Source organism: Lepisma saccharinum, chromosome 3 (assembly GCF_977018435.1).
Source record: "Lepisma saccharinum chromosome 3, izLepSacc3.1, whole genome shotgun sequence".
Lineage (NCBI taxonomy): Eukaryota > Metazoa > Arthropoda > Insecta > Zygentoma > Lepismatidae > Lepisma > Lepisma saccharinum.
This window is the reverse complement of record NC_139231.1, coordinates 109,558,335-109,576,869: the sequence shown is the minus strand read 5'-3', so window position 1 is coordinate 109,576,869 and position 18,535 is coordinate 109,558,335. Positions and strand designations below refer to the sequence as shown.

Below are 18,535 nucleotides of genomic sequence, written 5' to 3'. Positions count from 1 at the left end.
GAAGCTCCATCGTTGTCCTCCTAGCACTTTCTTGAATGGTCTGCTTTTCATTTGTGTGAGAATGAAAGAATCTTGCTAAAATTTGTCTATTTGATGGCAATTTGCATCCTGTAATTAAATCTATAGTGCCACCAATCAACCAAATTCCACGGTCTTTTCCAATTTGTGAAGTCATGGCAGCTATCTACCTGAAAGCAAAAACGCACCTAATTATTGCATTTATAATTTGTAACAGCGTATAAATATGTTAAAAATATAGATCCTGATTATAAATTCAAAACGTGTTCAAAAATTTTAAATATTCTCTCATTCACTAAATAAGTGATATTTTTTTAGGGTTAGTTTTCTTTCATAATTCATTTCAAAAGTAACTTATCCAAATATACATATTGCGTAGTTAATTAGTTATGATCGAACATAAAACAAAGGTAACTTTATCAATATCCTTTACAAATATTGTTTAAATAAAACAAAAAATTGTGTAAGATTTGTTCATTTCTATTGTCTTTACCTTCTAAAATGTCCTTATCTTCTAAAAAGTCTTTATACTCTTTATCTTCTAAAATGTCCTCATCTTCAAAAAAGTCTTCATACTCTTTATCTTTTAAAATGTTTATCTTCTAAAATGTCTTGGTGCTTTATCTTCTAAAATTATCAAATCATTGGAAATAAAACCTAAAACAAAAACGTGATTGTGGACGGTAGCCATTTTGAAAGCACTGTGCTGCCATTTCAGAGAAGAGAAACTTTGATAATTTATTAAAAACATAAAATTGGATATTTTAATTATTGAACTGTATCATATAGAAACTTTTGAACTATATTTAAAAAATCACAAGCAGTTCCCTCTTTTCGTCAAATTTCATTTACAGCACTTTTTCTGGTAATAATTATAAAGTTCAATGCTTTTGAGGGACCTGTAAATATTAAAAAATTTTGAAGAAAAAGGCATTTATCTTATTTTTAGGTCAAAAGGAAAAAATTTAGGGGGTAAGACTCACAAAAAATATATATTTATTTTTTACCATGCATTTCCTTGGCACCCTAATATATATATATATATATATATATATATATATATATGGCTTGTAGCATCGAAACAAGGCTCATCGAAAACTTACGATCATTGCCAGGAGTAGACTGACCCAAGGATAAAAAGTTTGGTGGAACTCCAGAGTCACAGGGACATACATGTGAGCATTCCAGGAATCGAACTCTGGTTCCCTGGGTGACTCAACCTAATAAATAATTATTCAATAAATTTAAATGTTGGTTCAATTCGAAAGTGGTAAGTAAATGGAACTACTAGTTCATTAGGAGTAGCTCAACGATGACGTTGTTATACAACTTTTTGTGATGAAAGAAATGTTCGTGTTCCACGAAATTACGGACTCATTTTCACTCTAAACATTTCAACATAAAGGAGGGGGAATTGTTTACAGATCAATTAAAAAAATGAATTTGCGTCAAAACAGACATCCGGGGTTGTTGTAATACTTGACATTGTTTTTTTTTTTTCCCTCTCATTGATATCTTTTTGAGATAAGCTAACCGAAAACCCACACTTTCACTTCCCTTTCACCGCACAAAGTTTGTTATTTCACATCAGTCAGTGAGATGAAAGATAATCCACGCGAGCGCCGGTTTACCTTGAAATGGGAAAGCGAAGTGAGACGGTGCTTATAAGGCGAAAATCCATTTGTCAGTACAGGGGAAAGACGGTTGTGACGTTGATGTTAGCAAACGTACTTCCGGTCAAGGGAATCCAATAGCAGAGTGCAACGAAAAATGATCCGAACTTTCTCGTCAAATTGAAGCAAGCACTCGCTTGAGTTGCTCTCACGAACTTGGTGCTTCGGTGTAAATGGCGGAAGGTTTCTCTTTTACAAGAGGACTCCTTCTGAATACTAAAAAGAGATATTAAAAGCTCTTTTTCTTTTCAAGAAGTTCTGATTGTTTGAGAAGAGGCAATTTCAAATTATGCGTTTTTTAAAGCAGATAAATTCTAGGAACAGTGACCCCAGTGATCCAGTCATAAAATAAATAGTACCGCGATGCTTTACCAGCTGCATTACAATGACGTAAAATTCTAATAGGCCTAGTAAATACGTTAAGCTACACAATGTGGTGTCATAGAGGTTACCGTGAAGTTTATTATTACTATTATCATGTATAATGAGTTAGACACAGTTAACGCGTAACACTGATTAATATACTCTGTCCGGGGAATCTCTGGTATGATGAAGAATACGCAAGGTGAAATTTCATAATATTAGGATGTCTGTAACTATAAAATTGCCCCTATGTAAAATTTTAAGCAATTTCATCATTCTGTTGTACCACAAGCAAACACTGTTAACTAAAACTCTTTTTAAGAAATTAATAAAACGATACGATGTAACATAGTGACTCGAGACGGCTCAACCAATGAACACGTGAGAAGTGATGGGATTGCAGCTACCAGCCTTTGCAGCAGCCCCTGCTTCGCGCCGCCCACTCGCTTCCTCCCCTTCTCTACCATTATGTGCGGTCTTGCTTCATAGATTCCCGGGATAGAGTTTAGATTCCTCGGTTGATTATATGTCTCCAGGCAGATACAATTTTAAAGTGATATTATTTATTCACTCGTACATAGAAAAATATGCTCACCCTGTCTGAAGAGCTTCCAACTCATAGTTTCGTCTCAAGTGTATCCCAATAAAGTAATTGTCTTCTTGTTATACAACAAAGGAGTCATTATGCCACGTTAGGTTTATGTTAAATAAAGCAAATTTTAAGAAAGAAACAAATAATAGAATGCCTGAATTAACAATTGTTTTTTTCAGTGGGTGAATATTCCATAAGGGATATAATGGTAATGGGGGTGGTAGGTCTTTCTATTGTTGTTGTTTGTTCTCAGACCTGTATTGTACTTAGTTTTCACGGACCCAGGGAGGGTTGTACCTTCACCAACACCCTTGGACCACTACCGCTCAAGAGAGATAATATCTAACCCCAAAATACATGTTTTGAGTATGCCATGTTGCTTTACCACAGAGGACGAAACCAAGCCGAAGGGAGTAGCTACGTCAACAAACCCGCAGCTAAAAGTGTGTTAGGATAACTGTTGAGCGAAGGTTTGGAGTAACTCGTGGAGAGGGTGGGGCCTGTTCTTGGAAAGAAATGGGGGAGAAGTAGTGTTGCAGGGGAAAGGAGAGAACAGGAAGAAGCAACAGCTGTTGTGGATGAAAATTCAACAGTGATCGGAAAGACAGAACATGTAAATTGCCACTATAAAAAAAATAATTGAGCCATGTTTATTTGGAGGGGAGGGTCGTTAAATAAAAGTTGCTATAACAATGCAATAATAACGGATGGGGGAGGAAACACTACAAGGAAGTATTCCTCTGTGTCACTTGTATTGTTTCGTCCATGTGTGTTTGTCCCTTCATCCACGTCATCTTTATCACCATTCATCCCCATTTTCACGATTCTGCCACTTTGGGTAAACGATTTTATCATTTTAAAAAAACCGACCAAACAAAGGGGATAGGGTGCAATAAAAGCTGTAGAGAAAACCACCAGAATATGTTCTTGGAAGAAGGGAGTGGTATGCATGGATAAAGAGGAAAATGTAAAAGGCAATAGGATTGGATTGTTGTTTTAAGTCCACTTTATGCACAGAAAGGCTAATCGGGACTGGACCTACAGTTTAAAGTGGGATCCGAACCACGGTGTGCCTCCATCGGGTATCGAACCCGGGACACCTTCATTACAAGGCGATGACGCTACCTCTGCGCCATCGGGGAGGCAAAAGGCAATAGGAAAACTATGTGCTACGTATAGCGTCGGTTTGCACATATATGTCGTATTGTCTTAGCTATTTTATATCAGTCTTGTGAGCAAAAACACACATTTCCTCTCACTTTTTCGTAACTTTATTTTCTTTTTATACGAAAAGAACCCGAAGGCTTTGTTTCCTTTGCAACTTCCGGTCACATCATAGCGTGAGTAAGTTCGTAAAAAATTTGTCTACCACGCCCGTTGGCGTGAGTTGAAATCTGAAGATAAAGTGAGGGGGAGATCCTGTGTGCTTTGAGATTTTTTCTCGTGACGTAGGATTTAACTGCTTTATCGTTGGTTGTCTTTTGGTTCCAATCAAGACCATAGTCACATGTTATCATATCGTCATGTTTGACTCCGTACTTTCATTTAATTGGTCAGAAATGTCATTTAAGTATAGTGCCACCGATATGCGGTTAAGATGGGATGGGAAACGTCCGCTCCCCCTGAACGTCTACTATTAGCAATAAATCATCTTCAGCGAACATAATAGGTGGCGGCTAAAAAAAGGATTTTATCCCAAGGTCCTTAATAAAAATGTTCCGGTTGAGGCACACAGTGGTTCGGATACTACTTTAAGCTGTAGGTCCGGTCCCGATTAGCCCATCTGCGCGTAAAGTAGACTTAAAACTCAACTCATTAAAATGTCACTCAATAATTCACTAACCAGGGGCGGCGCCAAGAGTGGGCCGTCGAACTAGCCTACTTACTGGCGCAACCTGCGAAAATGTATTTGGTATACATAAATAAAGTAAATAATAATAATAATAATAACAGTGTAAATATAATTATGAATATGATGAGAAAGCTTACCCGATTCTAATCCAGATTCTAACCCTTGGATCATGGAGATCTTAAACTAAAATTTAACCCATTTTCAATACAGCATTCAAATTTCCATAATTTGTTTTTACTAAAATATTCAATCTTCCTATTACTGGGCAATAAATAAACCCTTCTATGAATCACCTAATACGAATGTGTTCATCAAAATACATATTGATTTGAAGATGTGGTCCACCCAAATCTTGAACAGCCATTCAGTGGTCCACCCACACCAGGAAATCTGGCGCCATCTCAAATAAAATTTCAAGTGAAAAAGTACTGTTGTTGGAAGATAGAAAAACAGTAACAGTAGCTTTATGGAAGTTTAAATTCCACATGTTTAGTTTATTTGAATAGATTTACAAATCACACCTTTGTTGTTTTAAGGGAAAAATGCAGAGAAGTGTAACTTATAATTTTTACATGACACATCAGGGCGCTTCTTTTATCTTTTCAGTAAAATTAATTCTACATCATTGTTTTATGAATGAAGAGTGCATCACAAGTCTTTCTGCTTTAATGCTTTTCCTATCTTTTTCATGTATTTTTCTAAGATTTACTTAGATTGTAACCTTAAAACCTCTGAGAAAGTATATTATTTATGTAGAAAAATGAAAACTTCCTGCAATATAGCCATAGTATACCTTATAAAACTGTTATTAATATGTAACTTTTCTTTCTCTACTTTCAGATATCACAAGAAGGTAGTGCCGAATTCATACCTACTCGTGTAACTAAAGTAACATCTCCCAAACCTGCCTCCAACCCTATGCAGTTCGTAAAGATACAGCCATGCCACCTGTACAAATCTGCCCAGGAGCAGCTGAAGAAAGTAGAGGAAGTGAAGAAAGTACAAGAGAAAACGAAGGACGAAGCTGAAGAATGGCAATCGGTAGGTTGTAACCATTCTTATAAAGAATGGTAGTGCCATGGTTTTGTGATTAAATAACCTATTAAAATGAAAATGAAGCATGCTCTGTGTGCTGGGTAGCAGTTTTTTTTTAACAAATATTATTGCATTTTGTGGGTAATTAATGTGTATTGTAATGGATAATATTAAACTTGATGTCATCATGCGGTATACTCTGAGAAAAAAATCTGGCAAACAGATTTGTGAAGCCTTCTTACCGCGAAAAAAATAACATTTAATCACCTTACACGCTTGTCATGGTTTCTATAGAGCTTTGGAAAGGTAAAAAGTACACATTTGTGAAAATGTGAAAAAATTCGCCCATTCGCATGCCAAAGGTCCATCCGAGCCTTTATCTCATTTACATTGCATTGTTTCTCTTTTGGGCTAGCTGAAAAATTATGTTAATATTGTCACAATGAGATTTCATAGTTAAGCATAAAATCCAGATGTAATCTGTGCAAATGTGATAAGTTCCAATGCCATTCCACTAAACAAGTTGAAATTAAATGTGGGCAGAATATTAATCTTTATGGATTGGTGGGTGGAAGAAGTGATTGATTTATAAGATACAAACACAGGAATTAGATCATTATCAAGATGTGCATTATACTTACACGAGTTGATATAAAGGTAAGATGGGAGAAGATACAGATATTTCATTCAATTTTATTCATTTTTAATTGTGCCAAATTTGTCGACCACCTAATAATTAATTTGGAAAGAATATCATATTTGGTAGAGGCGGTCTTTCATTGTCTGCTGCATTAGATGTAATGAGGTGCATAATGTAGATATACTATCAATCTACAATAATATGAGAATAAACATTTCCCTGATTTTTCTTCAGAATATTAAGGAGTACACAAAGAACAAACATTCACTTTTCGTACACGCTGATAATTTTATTGGTTTTATTTGTATTCTACTTGGCATTTGATGTGAATAATGCATATGTAATTCTGTCATGCAATTTCTTATATATAGCAGAAACGTAATTATTTTTTAGTAGAATTTTCTCAAGCTATATAATTTTGGGGTTCCCCCCTAGATAAGTACCACATGACTTAAATGACATGAAAATATCTGATGTAAAAAGAATGCCGAGAAATAAATTTGAGCAAGATATCAATGTTATCGGTAGGTTGTTTATCTGTTTGTATATTCATTATTAAAGTTCTTGGACCGTGTAGTCAGATGAAGATTATAACTGCTTGAAAATTGAAGTGTCAGCTATCTACTTCCATATGTTCGAGTGCTCAAGTTATCTTTAGTAGGCAAATATGGCCATTATTTTTTAAGTACTAATTTAGGCATTGTGCTATATTAAAAATGTAATTATAATAATTGTATTGTAATAATTTTATTTAACAACACTATTAATATTTTCAGAATTTGGACAATTGGAAAAGCAGTAGACGAAAACGACAGGAATCAATAATTGAACGAGTAACAGAAGTCAAGAAACTTGAAGAAGAAGAAGCATATCTTCGAGCCCGGCGAAAGAGTAAAACATTTAATGAAATGATGGAGGAAAGGTGAGATATTCTATGTTACATTTTCTATATTATATATAAGGTGCCAGGAGGGCGGATAAATACAAATGATGAAGGAGACAGTAAACACTTACCACAATAAAATAAATACATTGATATTTTGTGACCTAGGTCACATCATCATTGGAGAAGAAAGAGGAGCACAAATTCACCCATTCATTGTATATAAATATATATATTAGATCCTGATCATGTGACATGTCCTTTGCACAGACATACACTCAATATCATCAGTTCATGTGCTTAAAGAATAAATACTTGAAGATAAATATATTAAATTGCATGTTTTAAAGCTAAATAGTGATAGGAGAAAGAGAATTTCAGTTATCTTCTAAAGTGTGATATGTCAAGTTCTTATTTTTAAGTTGAGCAATTCAGAGATCCATCTAACATTTTTGTTTTGATAATATCTTCATCTACAGTGCAAAGAACATTAGCACAAAAACATATTTCTGCTGAGATAAGATAATAACTTTCACATTTATCTAGGAATGTGCAGTGTTTTCTTTATCACTTTAAGTACTTCCAGGTGACTTGTATTATTTAATATTAATCTTGGTAAAGGGCATCAATGGCATGCTTTATAAAATGTGCTTTCTTTATTGACATTGATATTCATGAACAGGGAATTAGTTAAAAACTGCAAGATATTATGTTGTGTCTATGACAGTAAAATTTGTATTTGTATTTTTGTTATTTGTGACACTTTTCTGCCACTTTTGGCTAATTGCTACAATGAGGATGAGTGATGATGAGATGAAATTGATGAAGGGACACTCACAAATAACACCCTTACCCAGGCTGGGATTTGAACCTGAGAACCTCAGTGGCAAGTCCAAAAGTCTACCACTTAATGTGCTCAACCAAGATGGCATAACAATGGAATTGGCCATATATAATTGAATTTTTCTTATTGTGTCTCTTTGGGTTAAATGGAACAATAAAGATGAATGATTTAAACTTGAAACTTGTGCTGGTGAAAGTGTGGATCATTCACTCAATGTACTCAGCCTCTGAGTTATATGATCATCAGGATATCATCATCATTCCTGGAAGTGACCTGGTTGTAGATGATCTTCTGACAGTTTTATAAATGGTTGAAACTTTGACTCAGTGGAGGTTGCACTGCACACTTGCCGTGTTGATGATGAAACTTGTAAGCTTTCATTGTAACTGTTTATTGAAAGTCTTTGTTGCTATTTGCATAAAATTATGAAATGTTGTAATTTTTGTATGTTTCTTGATAGATACTCCAGAGGGAGAAAAGTCAGCTTGCCTATCTATTTGGATGATGATGGTAATGATCTCAGCGACCTTGGAATCGGAACTTCCAGTGGGAAAAGCAGTATAAGCGAAGATTATCACTCGACTAGTGAGGACAACAACACAGTAAGCATTCCTTTATATTAATATGTTTCTTTACTAGCACAACATACATGTTAAAATGCAGCTTTGAATTTTATTCAGCAGCTGTGGCCATAACAATTTTCTTATCTTTCTTATCCTGTGGTCTTACAAATAATATTTTGTTCGAAAGGCATGACTTTAATTTGAATGTATGAATACAAGCAGAGTCACCTACCTAGCATAATTACCAAATGCTGTTATACAAGACATGTTCGATATGTAACTAGAATTTTGCAATAGCGATCCTCACAATTGAACATAGTTGCTTGATTGATTTTATTTTTCAATATAGTCCCGACAATTGAACATCGTTGTTCGATTGATTTTATTTTTCAATATAGTCCCCATGTCTATTGATGCACATCTACTAACATGCAACCAGTGAGTCAATGTCCTTAGAATTAAATCTTTTGGTTGCTGTCTACTAGGAGTGTGTTATCTGGTGAACTTCTTCATCAGCTATGAGTTGTTCCCAGAAAGAACCTCCTTAAGAAGTCTGATGAGCCATTAATCACTAGGGGCTAAGTTCAGAGAGTGAGAAGGGTGTGGGATAACAACCATTTGAAAGTCAACAATGGTCTAAACAGTTGCAGCAGTGGGGCGGAAGCAAATGCCAGTGAAAGCAAGCCCAAGACATTTATGTCTTGCTAATGGCTTGAAACGATCCTGCAACATAACAATATAAGAAACACTGTGCACAGTCGTTTCTTTGGTTCTGTTCCAAAAAAACAGTCAACCTGTCTTTTCCTGCATATGGCCACAGTCTCACTTTCTTGGATCTGAGAGAGATGGATGGCGATATTCCATGGTGGCTCTTTTGGTTTCAGGGTAAGAATGATAGATCCAAGACTCACCTCCAGTGTCTATTGAATGAATACAGTTGTTAGCCTCAACTCTGTAACATTCTAGAAGATTATGAGAATCCACACGTGGATCTTTCAATTCTTGCATCAAATGGTATAGACCCATGTTGGTGGAGACTTTTCTGAAACCCAACCTCTCATGTACAGTGATGCAACAAGTAGAACAAACATGCGAAGTTTTGTTTTCATGGACATATTGCTGGAGATTTTCTCGCAAAATTCTTGTTATATATTCAACATACCTTGTAGTAAAGAAAGCTACACTCATTAGTTTTGTCAATTTGCATAGGACTTGGTTCTATCATGATATTTTACATAATAACTTTTACAGTATGTTTCTACAGATGAGAGAAATCCACAGCAAGTTTGCTTATTTTTGAAAACATGAGTCTAGTATATTAATCTTCTTTTTCCCCTCATTGTTCATAATAGTTTGATGTATCAAACAGCTACCATGAGATATTGTTAAGAAAAGTTGCAGTGTCTCTAAAAGGTGTTCAAATATTGTAATTAATTAAGAGGTAATCTTGAAAACAAAAAAATATGATCCCACTTGCTTAGGATTCTATTAATTGTAATATACATGCCTGTATATTGTAATATACACACACCTGTATATCAAAGTACATCTGTGTACCGTTGACAATTTGGGAAATGAAAACTCAGAAATTTGAATTTTTCTTTTCATGATTTGAAAGTAAAAATGAAAGTTTTTCTTAAGGTTAATATTCAGTATTAATGATTCCAGGATTTCAGTTTTAACAATGGTCGTTTTTGTTTGGTTTAATTCATCAACACAATTACCCCATAAATAAGCTTTCGGTAAATAAAGGTTGATGTCGCTAAGCAGTAAGTAGCCAGTAGTTACTAAGGTTGAAAACATGGCAACTATCAATATATATTTTGTTCAATACTTTTTCTAACCAGTCAATATCTCTCTGTTTCACTTATTTCGTTTTTATTTCTTCCAGGAATATGACAATCACCATGAAGCACAGAATGGAAAGAAAGAGAATGGAGAAAATGGCGTGAACGGACATGACTCCTCATCAGAAGAATACACATACGAACGAGCGATCCAGAGTTATGTAAATTACGCAGAAGCTCACGTGAAGTCGAAGTTGCGAACTAGTGATAGTGACTCAAAGGACAAGGCAAACTCAGTGTTGTCAAACGGACATTCGAAACGCAGAGCAAGTGAACCATGTCGAGTCAGTGTGAAACGAGGCTCTAAGATAGAAGAGAGACTATCTGCATTTGAACATCACGCAGAGAAAAGTGTACAGCGCAGCGGCGTGAAAGTGCAGAGCGTAGATGTGCTGAAACGAAGGGAGCTGTTCGAGAGAAGTGGTATGGATAGCAAAGATGTCAAACCACCCAAGCACATTGCTCACAAATCGAATTCATCCAGGGATCAGTTATCATCATCCGAGAACGAAGATTCTCCTGTGGAGAACAACAAACCAATGAACGGCAATTCTGGTGAATCGATGAATCAAAATTTCGATAACAGGTTTACTAACGGCTTTGATGGATCATCCATTAGTAGCACCGATGATATGTATGAGTCCCGCCAAACACCAAGATCGCTGGACAGCTTGGAAGTTGAAAGTCAAGCCTCATCCTTAACTACTAATGATGATAGCCAGCTCTCGCGAAGCGATGGCTTCGAAAGAGATCAGAGCATTGACAATTTGGATGCCACGCAGAATCTTCCTTCTGACAAATGCTCTCATACCGTTGACGATCTACTAGGCCTTCATGATGACATCGAACAAGTGCATGGCAGCTCAATGCTAGAACCCCTGAAGAGCCCTTCTGCAAGCGAAAATGAAATGAAAATATCGAACTGCACATCGCACCGTGAAGGCGATGATCAGATCATCGACTTGGAGATTCAAGTGGTAAAGCAAGATGAGAGTGCTAGAAAGGAAGTCTCCACTGCCTTCGTGGATGTAGCACAGGCTCTCTCTATGCCTCAGGAAGAAACATCGTGCACCCGTGAGGAAGTGTTGCCAGCTACAGTAAGTGTTAACTTTCCTGTTCTTGAGAGAAAGATTAAGAAGCAAATTCAAGCAGAGAAACGTAAAACTGTCATTGAGGTCTTTGAAAAGTTGGAGGTTGAAAAGTCTTCAGTACCCACTTCCTTCTTCATTCTTGAGTCTTCGAGCGAATTCAAGGTCAGATGTTTTTCTGTTGGTCTTTTTTTGTGTAGTGGTGTGTTAACATGTTTCAGTACACTTGTCCTAATCACATATACTTCATATTTTGGTGAACAACTCACTATAGAATCTTAGATAAGTGTGTGTCAGCATCATATGTGTTTCACAAAAGGTTTAATGTTTCTAATGTCGTCTCTTTCTTTACTGTTTCTTCATAATAACACTTCTTCAGAGTTCTGTCAAAGTTGTATGTCAGGTGACTAACAGTTTTATTGTTTGTACTTAGAATAGGATCTTCAGTTGTCACTTAAGTTTCATATTCTTGTTCATTTCTTTTCTTGTATACCACACACCCTCACACTCATATATTCACACATGGAATATCATAGTATCAACAGTGACATTAATTTGGCATCTACTTTCTCCGTTTTTACAAATTTTGAATTTAGTAACATACGTTGCAGAGTGATTTGGAATACTGTTGTGTTTAACAGTTTCTTTGTGCTTTGTTGTGTATGAACATGCTGTTGTTGGTACAGAATGAATGTAGATAACTGGCTCAGTTCCATTCTCTAATCCAGCTATCCACCCATCTCGTTATCCACTTGTAACTGAAGTGCAAAGCTTTGGAATAAAAGATGTGGCTGTTCAAATTCTGCCGAAGCAGCGGATGCTGCCACCAAGTCTGCTGATGCAGATGGCAATGTTCTTGTCCACCTTCTGCTAGTTAGGGACTTACAGAATGTTTTTCATTGTTGCCTTCTTGACACTTGGCAGGAAGAGTGGGATGCTGTAAGAGGGAACAAGCTTCACGCTATTAAGCCCACCATAGGTGCATGGCGTTCCTTGTCCCGTCCCTCTCGTCGAGAAGAAGTTCTTCACACTCGACTGCATGTTGGACACAGCCATCAACCCATGGCCACTTGCTGCAAGGGCTGGAGCCTCCAATGTGTCGTGTTTGTAATGTTAATTTAAGTATACGGCACATTCTTCTTGAATGTGCAAATTTTGCTTTCCTCAGACAGACTTTTAATCTTCCTAGCTCTCTTTCATTCCTGTTGGGCAATAACAAAAGTATTTTATCAAATTTTGAGATTTTTTGTAAGAGCTGGTCCCTTCCACTGACTGTGAGGAAGCTTTTAGTATATTCTTACTTTTTAATGTGCTTTGTTTGTCTTGTGCAGGTCCTTTACAATCTTGCACATTTAATTTTTCCCAAAGGGAGTTTTACACCCCTTGTTTTAACTTTTTTAAGTAAGAATTTTATGTAAGGGGATATTTTCCTGCATACATTGAAGGGTGAAAAATGCCGACGCACCCAGACTTTTTATTCAATCAATCAATGTTCCAATTCTGTAACTTTCGTAAGAGCAAATCACCGATGCATTCTGTACTGATAACAAGGTGGCAGATGAAATTATCCATTTATAACTTACCTCGCAGATGACTTGACAAGGTTGCCATCTACATCATCCAAAGTGTAATAGTACAACACACTCTTCCTGAGTTTGTATACTATTATAATTTGTGAAAATATATATTACTTTGCCGAAAATTTGAATAAGCACATCATGTTTTCTCTAATATACTAAGTTCTTTCTATCGCTCAATTCACAAAATTCACTCAAAGTGACAAACTGTTTTTGTGCTGTAACACTGCAGTAGAAGTCTTGCAGTTTTCATTCTGGTGAGTTCAATGCAGGAAGGTGGGAAAATAGCAGGACCCCCTTTTTTTTTTACCCAAACCAGAGGCAACAGTAATTTGTTTTCAGAGAGACAGTGAATGACACCGTTCAAATATCTAACCTTTTCTCAACCAGAAGGCCTGTGGCAGGGGGAGGGAGGGAGTTATGGTTAAATAGGGATAGTGCATCCATGGTGAGAGAGTGCTTTGTTTTACAAAAATGCCAGAAAAACAACCAGATGCAGAGACCCTTCTGAAATTTAGTGGACTTGGCAAGCCCACACTTCCTCCATTGAAGGCTCACTGGTCAGGCACCGCCTATCTTCATACAGTGCGAGAACTTTTATCTCATTATTAAATTTGTTCTTTGAGGAGCTCCAACATAAACATTTTTAATGTATGAAACTGTCAGATCAGTATCCTGAAGATAAATACAATCAATTTGTTATGTTCATGCTATAGATGAAATGATGACATGCTAATATTTTAAATTCTGAAAAATTACGAGATCAGCTTAGAATTTCTCTTAGAGAATTGGTGAATTTTCGTATCCATTGCATTCCCCATTATCTAGATATTTGCTGCACAAAATAGCCTTATGATGCCATGAATATTACACATTTATAGACAACAACTAATGTTATTGACTCGAGGAATCTTCCAAATGCTTTTGGAGACTGCCAGACTTCAATGATCTGTAGTACATTTTATATCTGACATGACATGAAGATACCCCAATATGTCTCAAATCTACAAGTATAAGGAAGACAGGCCTCGCAATGCTGACAGCTAGTAGTGTTGAAATGAAAGAAAATTGACTAGCAGAGTTGTACATAATCTTGCTATAAAATAAACTATTACAGAACAACTAATATACAACAAAACATATTATTACATGGCAGTAAACCTAATATATTCATTTAATTTATTAATGGAGTTCTTGTCTGTGAAATACGTGTGTCTTTCTCTAACTGTTTGTAGTTTACTTGTATGTAGACAAATTGTATAGTTATATAGTTAAAACAAGCATATTTCAAAGTTGTGTAATTTCCAATATGTTAAAATAGTGAACTATTTTCTTATATTGTATGCTTTATGTTACTGTACTTGGAATCTGTATTAACTGAGAATATTAATTACTTTGCTGATATCAAAATATTAAGTTTCCATGGTCACATTCCATTTCAGAATTACATGTATTTTTAAAAAATTAAGAGTTTAATATTTTATTTCATGATGAAAAATTGCATTAACAAAACACTTAATATTTGCAGAAACCAGAGGAAAATCATGTACTCAAGAAGGAGACTCCAGTAAAAACTATGCCTTTAGCCCAGTTGGATTCACTAGAAGCAGAAATTATTCCTTTGGAAAGCAAAGTTTCAGAAGTTCAAAGTGAAACTCTCACACAACAGCATAATGCAGAAGTTAGCAGTCATCCAGCAATGGGTGGCGGAGTTCAGTCTGCAGTTGAAGAGCTAATTGTGCAAAATTCCAGCAACAATGTTCCTCAGGAGAAGAGAAGTGAAGAGGTTATGGAAGCCCACTTGCAGGATGATTCTGTATTCCTTGATAACCCACCTGAAACCAAAGGGTTGCCTCAGCTTAATGCAAGTGTTCAAGATAAGAATAATGATATTATTCTGGGAATCAACTCTGATCTGGTAAGACTTTTGCGCCATTTCTTACTATAGTTTGCTGCTACTTTATATTACGTTATATTAAGTTAATGACTTTCAGTTAGTTGACAAGAACTTCATAGAAATTTATCCGTTACATGAGTATTTACTTAGAAAACCAAATAGATTTTCAGTACAGTGGGGTTTATTCATTTTACATGATGCAAGGTTCAAGAATTGAGATTTGAAGAGGAGTCAAGGTGTGGACCCTTTGATTGATTGAGTTGGTGTTTTAAATCCACCTTATGCACAGTAAGGTTAATCGGGACTGTACCTACAGTTTTAAAGTGGGATCCAAACCACTATGTGCCTCCACCGGGTATTGAGCCCGTGACCCTTTGATTACAAAGCGACGGCGCTACTACTACACCATCAGGGAGGCACCTGTGTGAACATTACCATATAAGTGATACTACATGCATGAAGTATTAATTTGCACATTGATACATGTAACATTTCATACCACATGCAGGCTAGTTCATAGTCTTACCTTTTGGTGTAAGAAACTAACTAGAAATTTCTTCTAATTGCATGCCATGTTGAATTATTTTTTGTAATAGTACTAGGTTTTACTTTCACTGAGAGATAGGCTTTTCAGTTGTTTTTTTTTTATGTCTAGATTCCAAATATTCCACTGACAACTGATGTTGGTTTTGTACCTGGGCTTGCATTTCCTCTTGACTTGCCAACAACAACCACAGCAGAACCACCAAAGGAAAAACCTCCTCCACCACCAGTTGACTTGGAAGATGATGTTCCTGTAAGTTTTGAGCTTTGTTTATTTTTCAAATATGTATCCTGTATAAAAGAATTGTTGTGTAAGAGACATCAGATTATATATCTGATTAGAACCTAATATATGGTTACAACAATTCAGATTGATATCAGAACTCGTGTCAATAGGATTAGACTGATATTAAATTTTATCGATACAATGAAATTCCAATATAAAATTTACTGTTATTGATAACTGATATTCTACCAATCGATTATAAAATTTCAAATTTTCTATGAAGAACCTGAATGGTTCATTTGCTTTCTTAATTAATATATATAGCAGCCATTCAAGCAGTTCCAGGTTAACTCAGCATTGCGAGGACAATTGAAATGACTTTTTATTTTCATTTGAGAAAATAATGACAAAATGACAGAATTTGCACTAAGTTGAAGCTATTTATAAAAATATTTGATATGTAAAAGAATATCCAATACTGACCGAGTACTTATTAATGTGCCCCATCTGTAAGAATTATATTTCAATATTTGAAAGTGAGATGATGTTGATAACATTGAAAACTTTTTTTATCTGAGGTTATCTATATTTATCTTTTCCTTTTTTTTTTTTTTTTTTTCAGGAATGCAGCGTGAAGCGCATGGAAAGCACGAAAAGACTGAAGAAAGAAATTAGAAGAAAGCGTTCTGACTTCTTGGGAATTGAAGATCACAGTGATGACAGCTATCTAGAGCAACGTATGTTGATAATTTAGAAAGTATATGTTTTAATAAAAAATGGCTTAAAAGTGTCTAAAGAATTCAAGCCATCTGAAAACTTAGTCTTAGATGCTTAATTCAGTTTTAATATTTTCTTGTACCTTTTTATGTGATCTTTCCCTATGTATGCCATTTATTATACTTGTATAAATTATCAACAGATGTAAGAACATATTCTATCCCTCATTGTATCTGAAGTTATTTTAGCATGTTTTATAATTTATATTTTCCTCATACAGCCATTGCGGAAAGGTGGGATGGACTGCCTGAAATAGTATAGGGCAGTAACCATTGAATTAATCATCCAAAGTTCATTGAGCCAAAATGCAATGAATTTTACACATTGGTTACTTCTTTCATGTTTCATTTTAATATTTATTGTAAGATTCAGGTAATATCAGCACAGAAGTGTGTTCACAAGAATCAACATAATGGGAAGCAATGGTAGTAAATTAATCTCTTTTTTATTATTTCCTTATCAATTCTTCCATGATTATACAATATACATTTTTTTGTGTGTTTCCAGTCACCATGTTCATGCTGGTTGAAATTCTGTTTTCAGACTATTAACATTTGTTACATATTCAGTCAACATTAACACAAGTGCATATTTTGTTGAAACAAATGCGATGCAACAATTTATTATTCTACTCATTCAGTTGGAGTAATTTATATTGATTTCGAGCTTCATGTGATTAATTTTTCATGCTTTCCACATGTTTTTTCCACAAGCTTTTTAAATGTCAATACTCCTTCCCCTTCTCCCCATAGGAAGAACAGGATAGTATTACTTACAAATGATGCACATGTTCCTGACTTTTATGTGCATATAGGTTAATGTAATAATCCATAGATCTCTGGAGGTGGTTACTTATACTAATATTCTTAACATTATGTTCGAACTCTGTATCCTTCTTGTAGTTTCATGTGCATTTATTGTTATTTAGTTCTTAGTGAGCTCATTGTGTCCCGTCGCTGCTGTTTCTTGGCTTTCAAGACTGGAATCTGCTACTATTGGTTTCAAATAGTCCCAATTGTCCTCATTATGCTGGGTCAACACAAATTTAGGAGCTCCTTCTCTAATATTTGAACCTGGAACCAACTGCACCCAAGATGAGCACTAATTAAAAGGGGTGCAAGCAGTTCAGGTTCAGTGTTGACCAAGCAGTGTGAACATTTCCTTTTCAAATGTATATATATTGTTCCTATTTTTTTACTATTGAAGTATAGAGAAAAGTAGCTGGGAATTTTGTTACCTGAAAAAAAAAGTCGTGCAATTGCTGTTACTCATTGCACAAAGTAACTTGTTACAGTTACATGAAGAAGCATTACAAGTAACTTGCTACAGTTACATGAAGAAGTGTTACAAGTAACTTGTTACAGTTGCATGAAGAAGTGTTACAAGTAACTTGTTACTAAAATGCATGTTACGTTAATGCACATTTGTTATTTCTTTCAATTAGAGCTGAGCATGGCACCTCCTCCAGACATGGCAACCCTTTTGCAAGAGGAACGCCGGTTGGAGCAACAGATGTACCAGCAGGTGTTTTCTGAGACTGATTCTAACCAAGGTGAGACAACAGAAAGCCGAGACTCTGGGGTGGAGCTGGACAGAAACCATGGAGATGAATTATGGAATACAGCAAACATTGCAGACAACAGTGCAACACATGTAAATGATGAAGAACTCAGCAAGGTATGCAATTAAACAAAAGTGCTTGCAGATTTTCCATGGGGTAGCACCTATAGTAACAGTAATTAAAGCCTACTTTTACACTATTTACACATTCATTTTTCATGAAAATATTGAAGAGAGAGACAAGTGAAGATATGTCAAAATGCTGAGTGATGAAAGGTTCAATCACTATAAGGAACATTTTTGTATTCTTTTCATTGGACATGTTCTGCCACATATTAATCTATTGAGTTAGATGGTGGTATTTTAAATATAATATTTTAATTCATAATTATCAATGAAAGCAAACATTCTAATGGCATGAAGTAGTGGAACCTTGATACAGAAGAACATCTACTGTACTTCTTTGTTCATGCTTTACTTTTGTTTTTCTTTTCTTGCTATATTCATCAATTATTGTTGTTGTTAATATTATTATTATTTTATATTTTTTCTATGTA

The 18,535-nt window shown here is 35.4% G+C and overlaps 1 protein-coding gene across 8 annotated transcripts in view; it reads left to right on the top strand.

Moving 5' to 3' along the window:
• Positions 1-18,535, top strand: part of smash (smallish) — a 357,582-nt gene that overhangs the window by 315,147 nt on the left and 23,900 nt on the right. For all 8 annotated transcript variants that reach the window (XM_083119143.1, XM_083119145.1, XM_083119146.1 and 5 more), the window contains 8 exons: positions 5,339-5,539; positions 6,950-7,095; positions 8,361-8,502; positions 10,355-11,407; positions 14,504-14,893; positions 15,528-15,668; positions 16,264-16,378; positions 17,863-18,095. In XM_083119143.1, the coding sequence (XP_082975269.1) occupies positions 5,339-5,539; positions 6,950-7,095; positions 8,361-8,502; positions 10,355-11,407; positions 14,504-14,893; positions 15,528-15,668; positions 16,264-16,378; positions 17,863-18,095 (2,421 nt within the window). The remainder of the gene's footprint in view (positions 1-5,338; positions 5,540-6,949; positions 7,096-8,360; positions 8,503-10,354; positions 11,408-14,503; positions 14,894-15,527; positions 15,669-16,263; positions 16,379-17,862; positions 18,096-18,535) is intronic.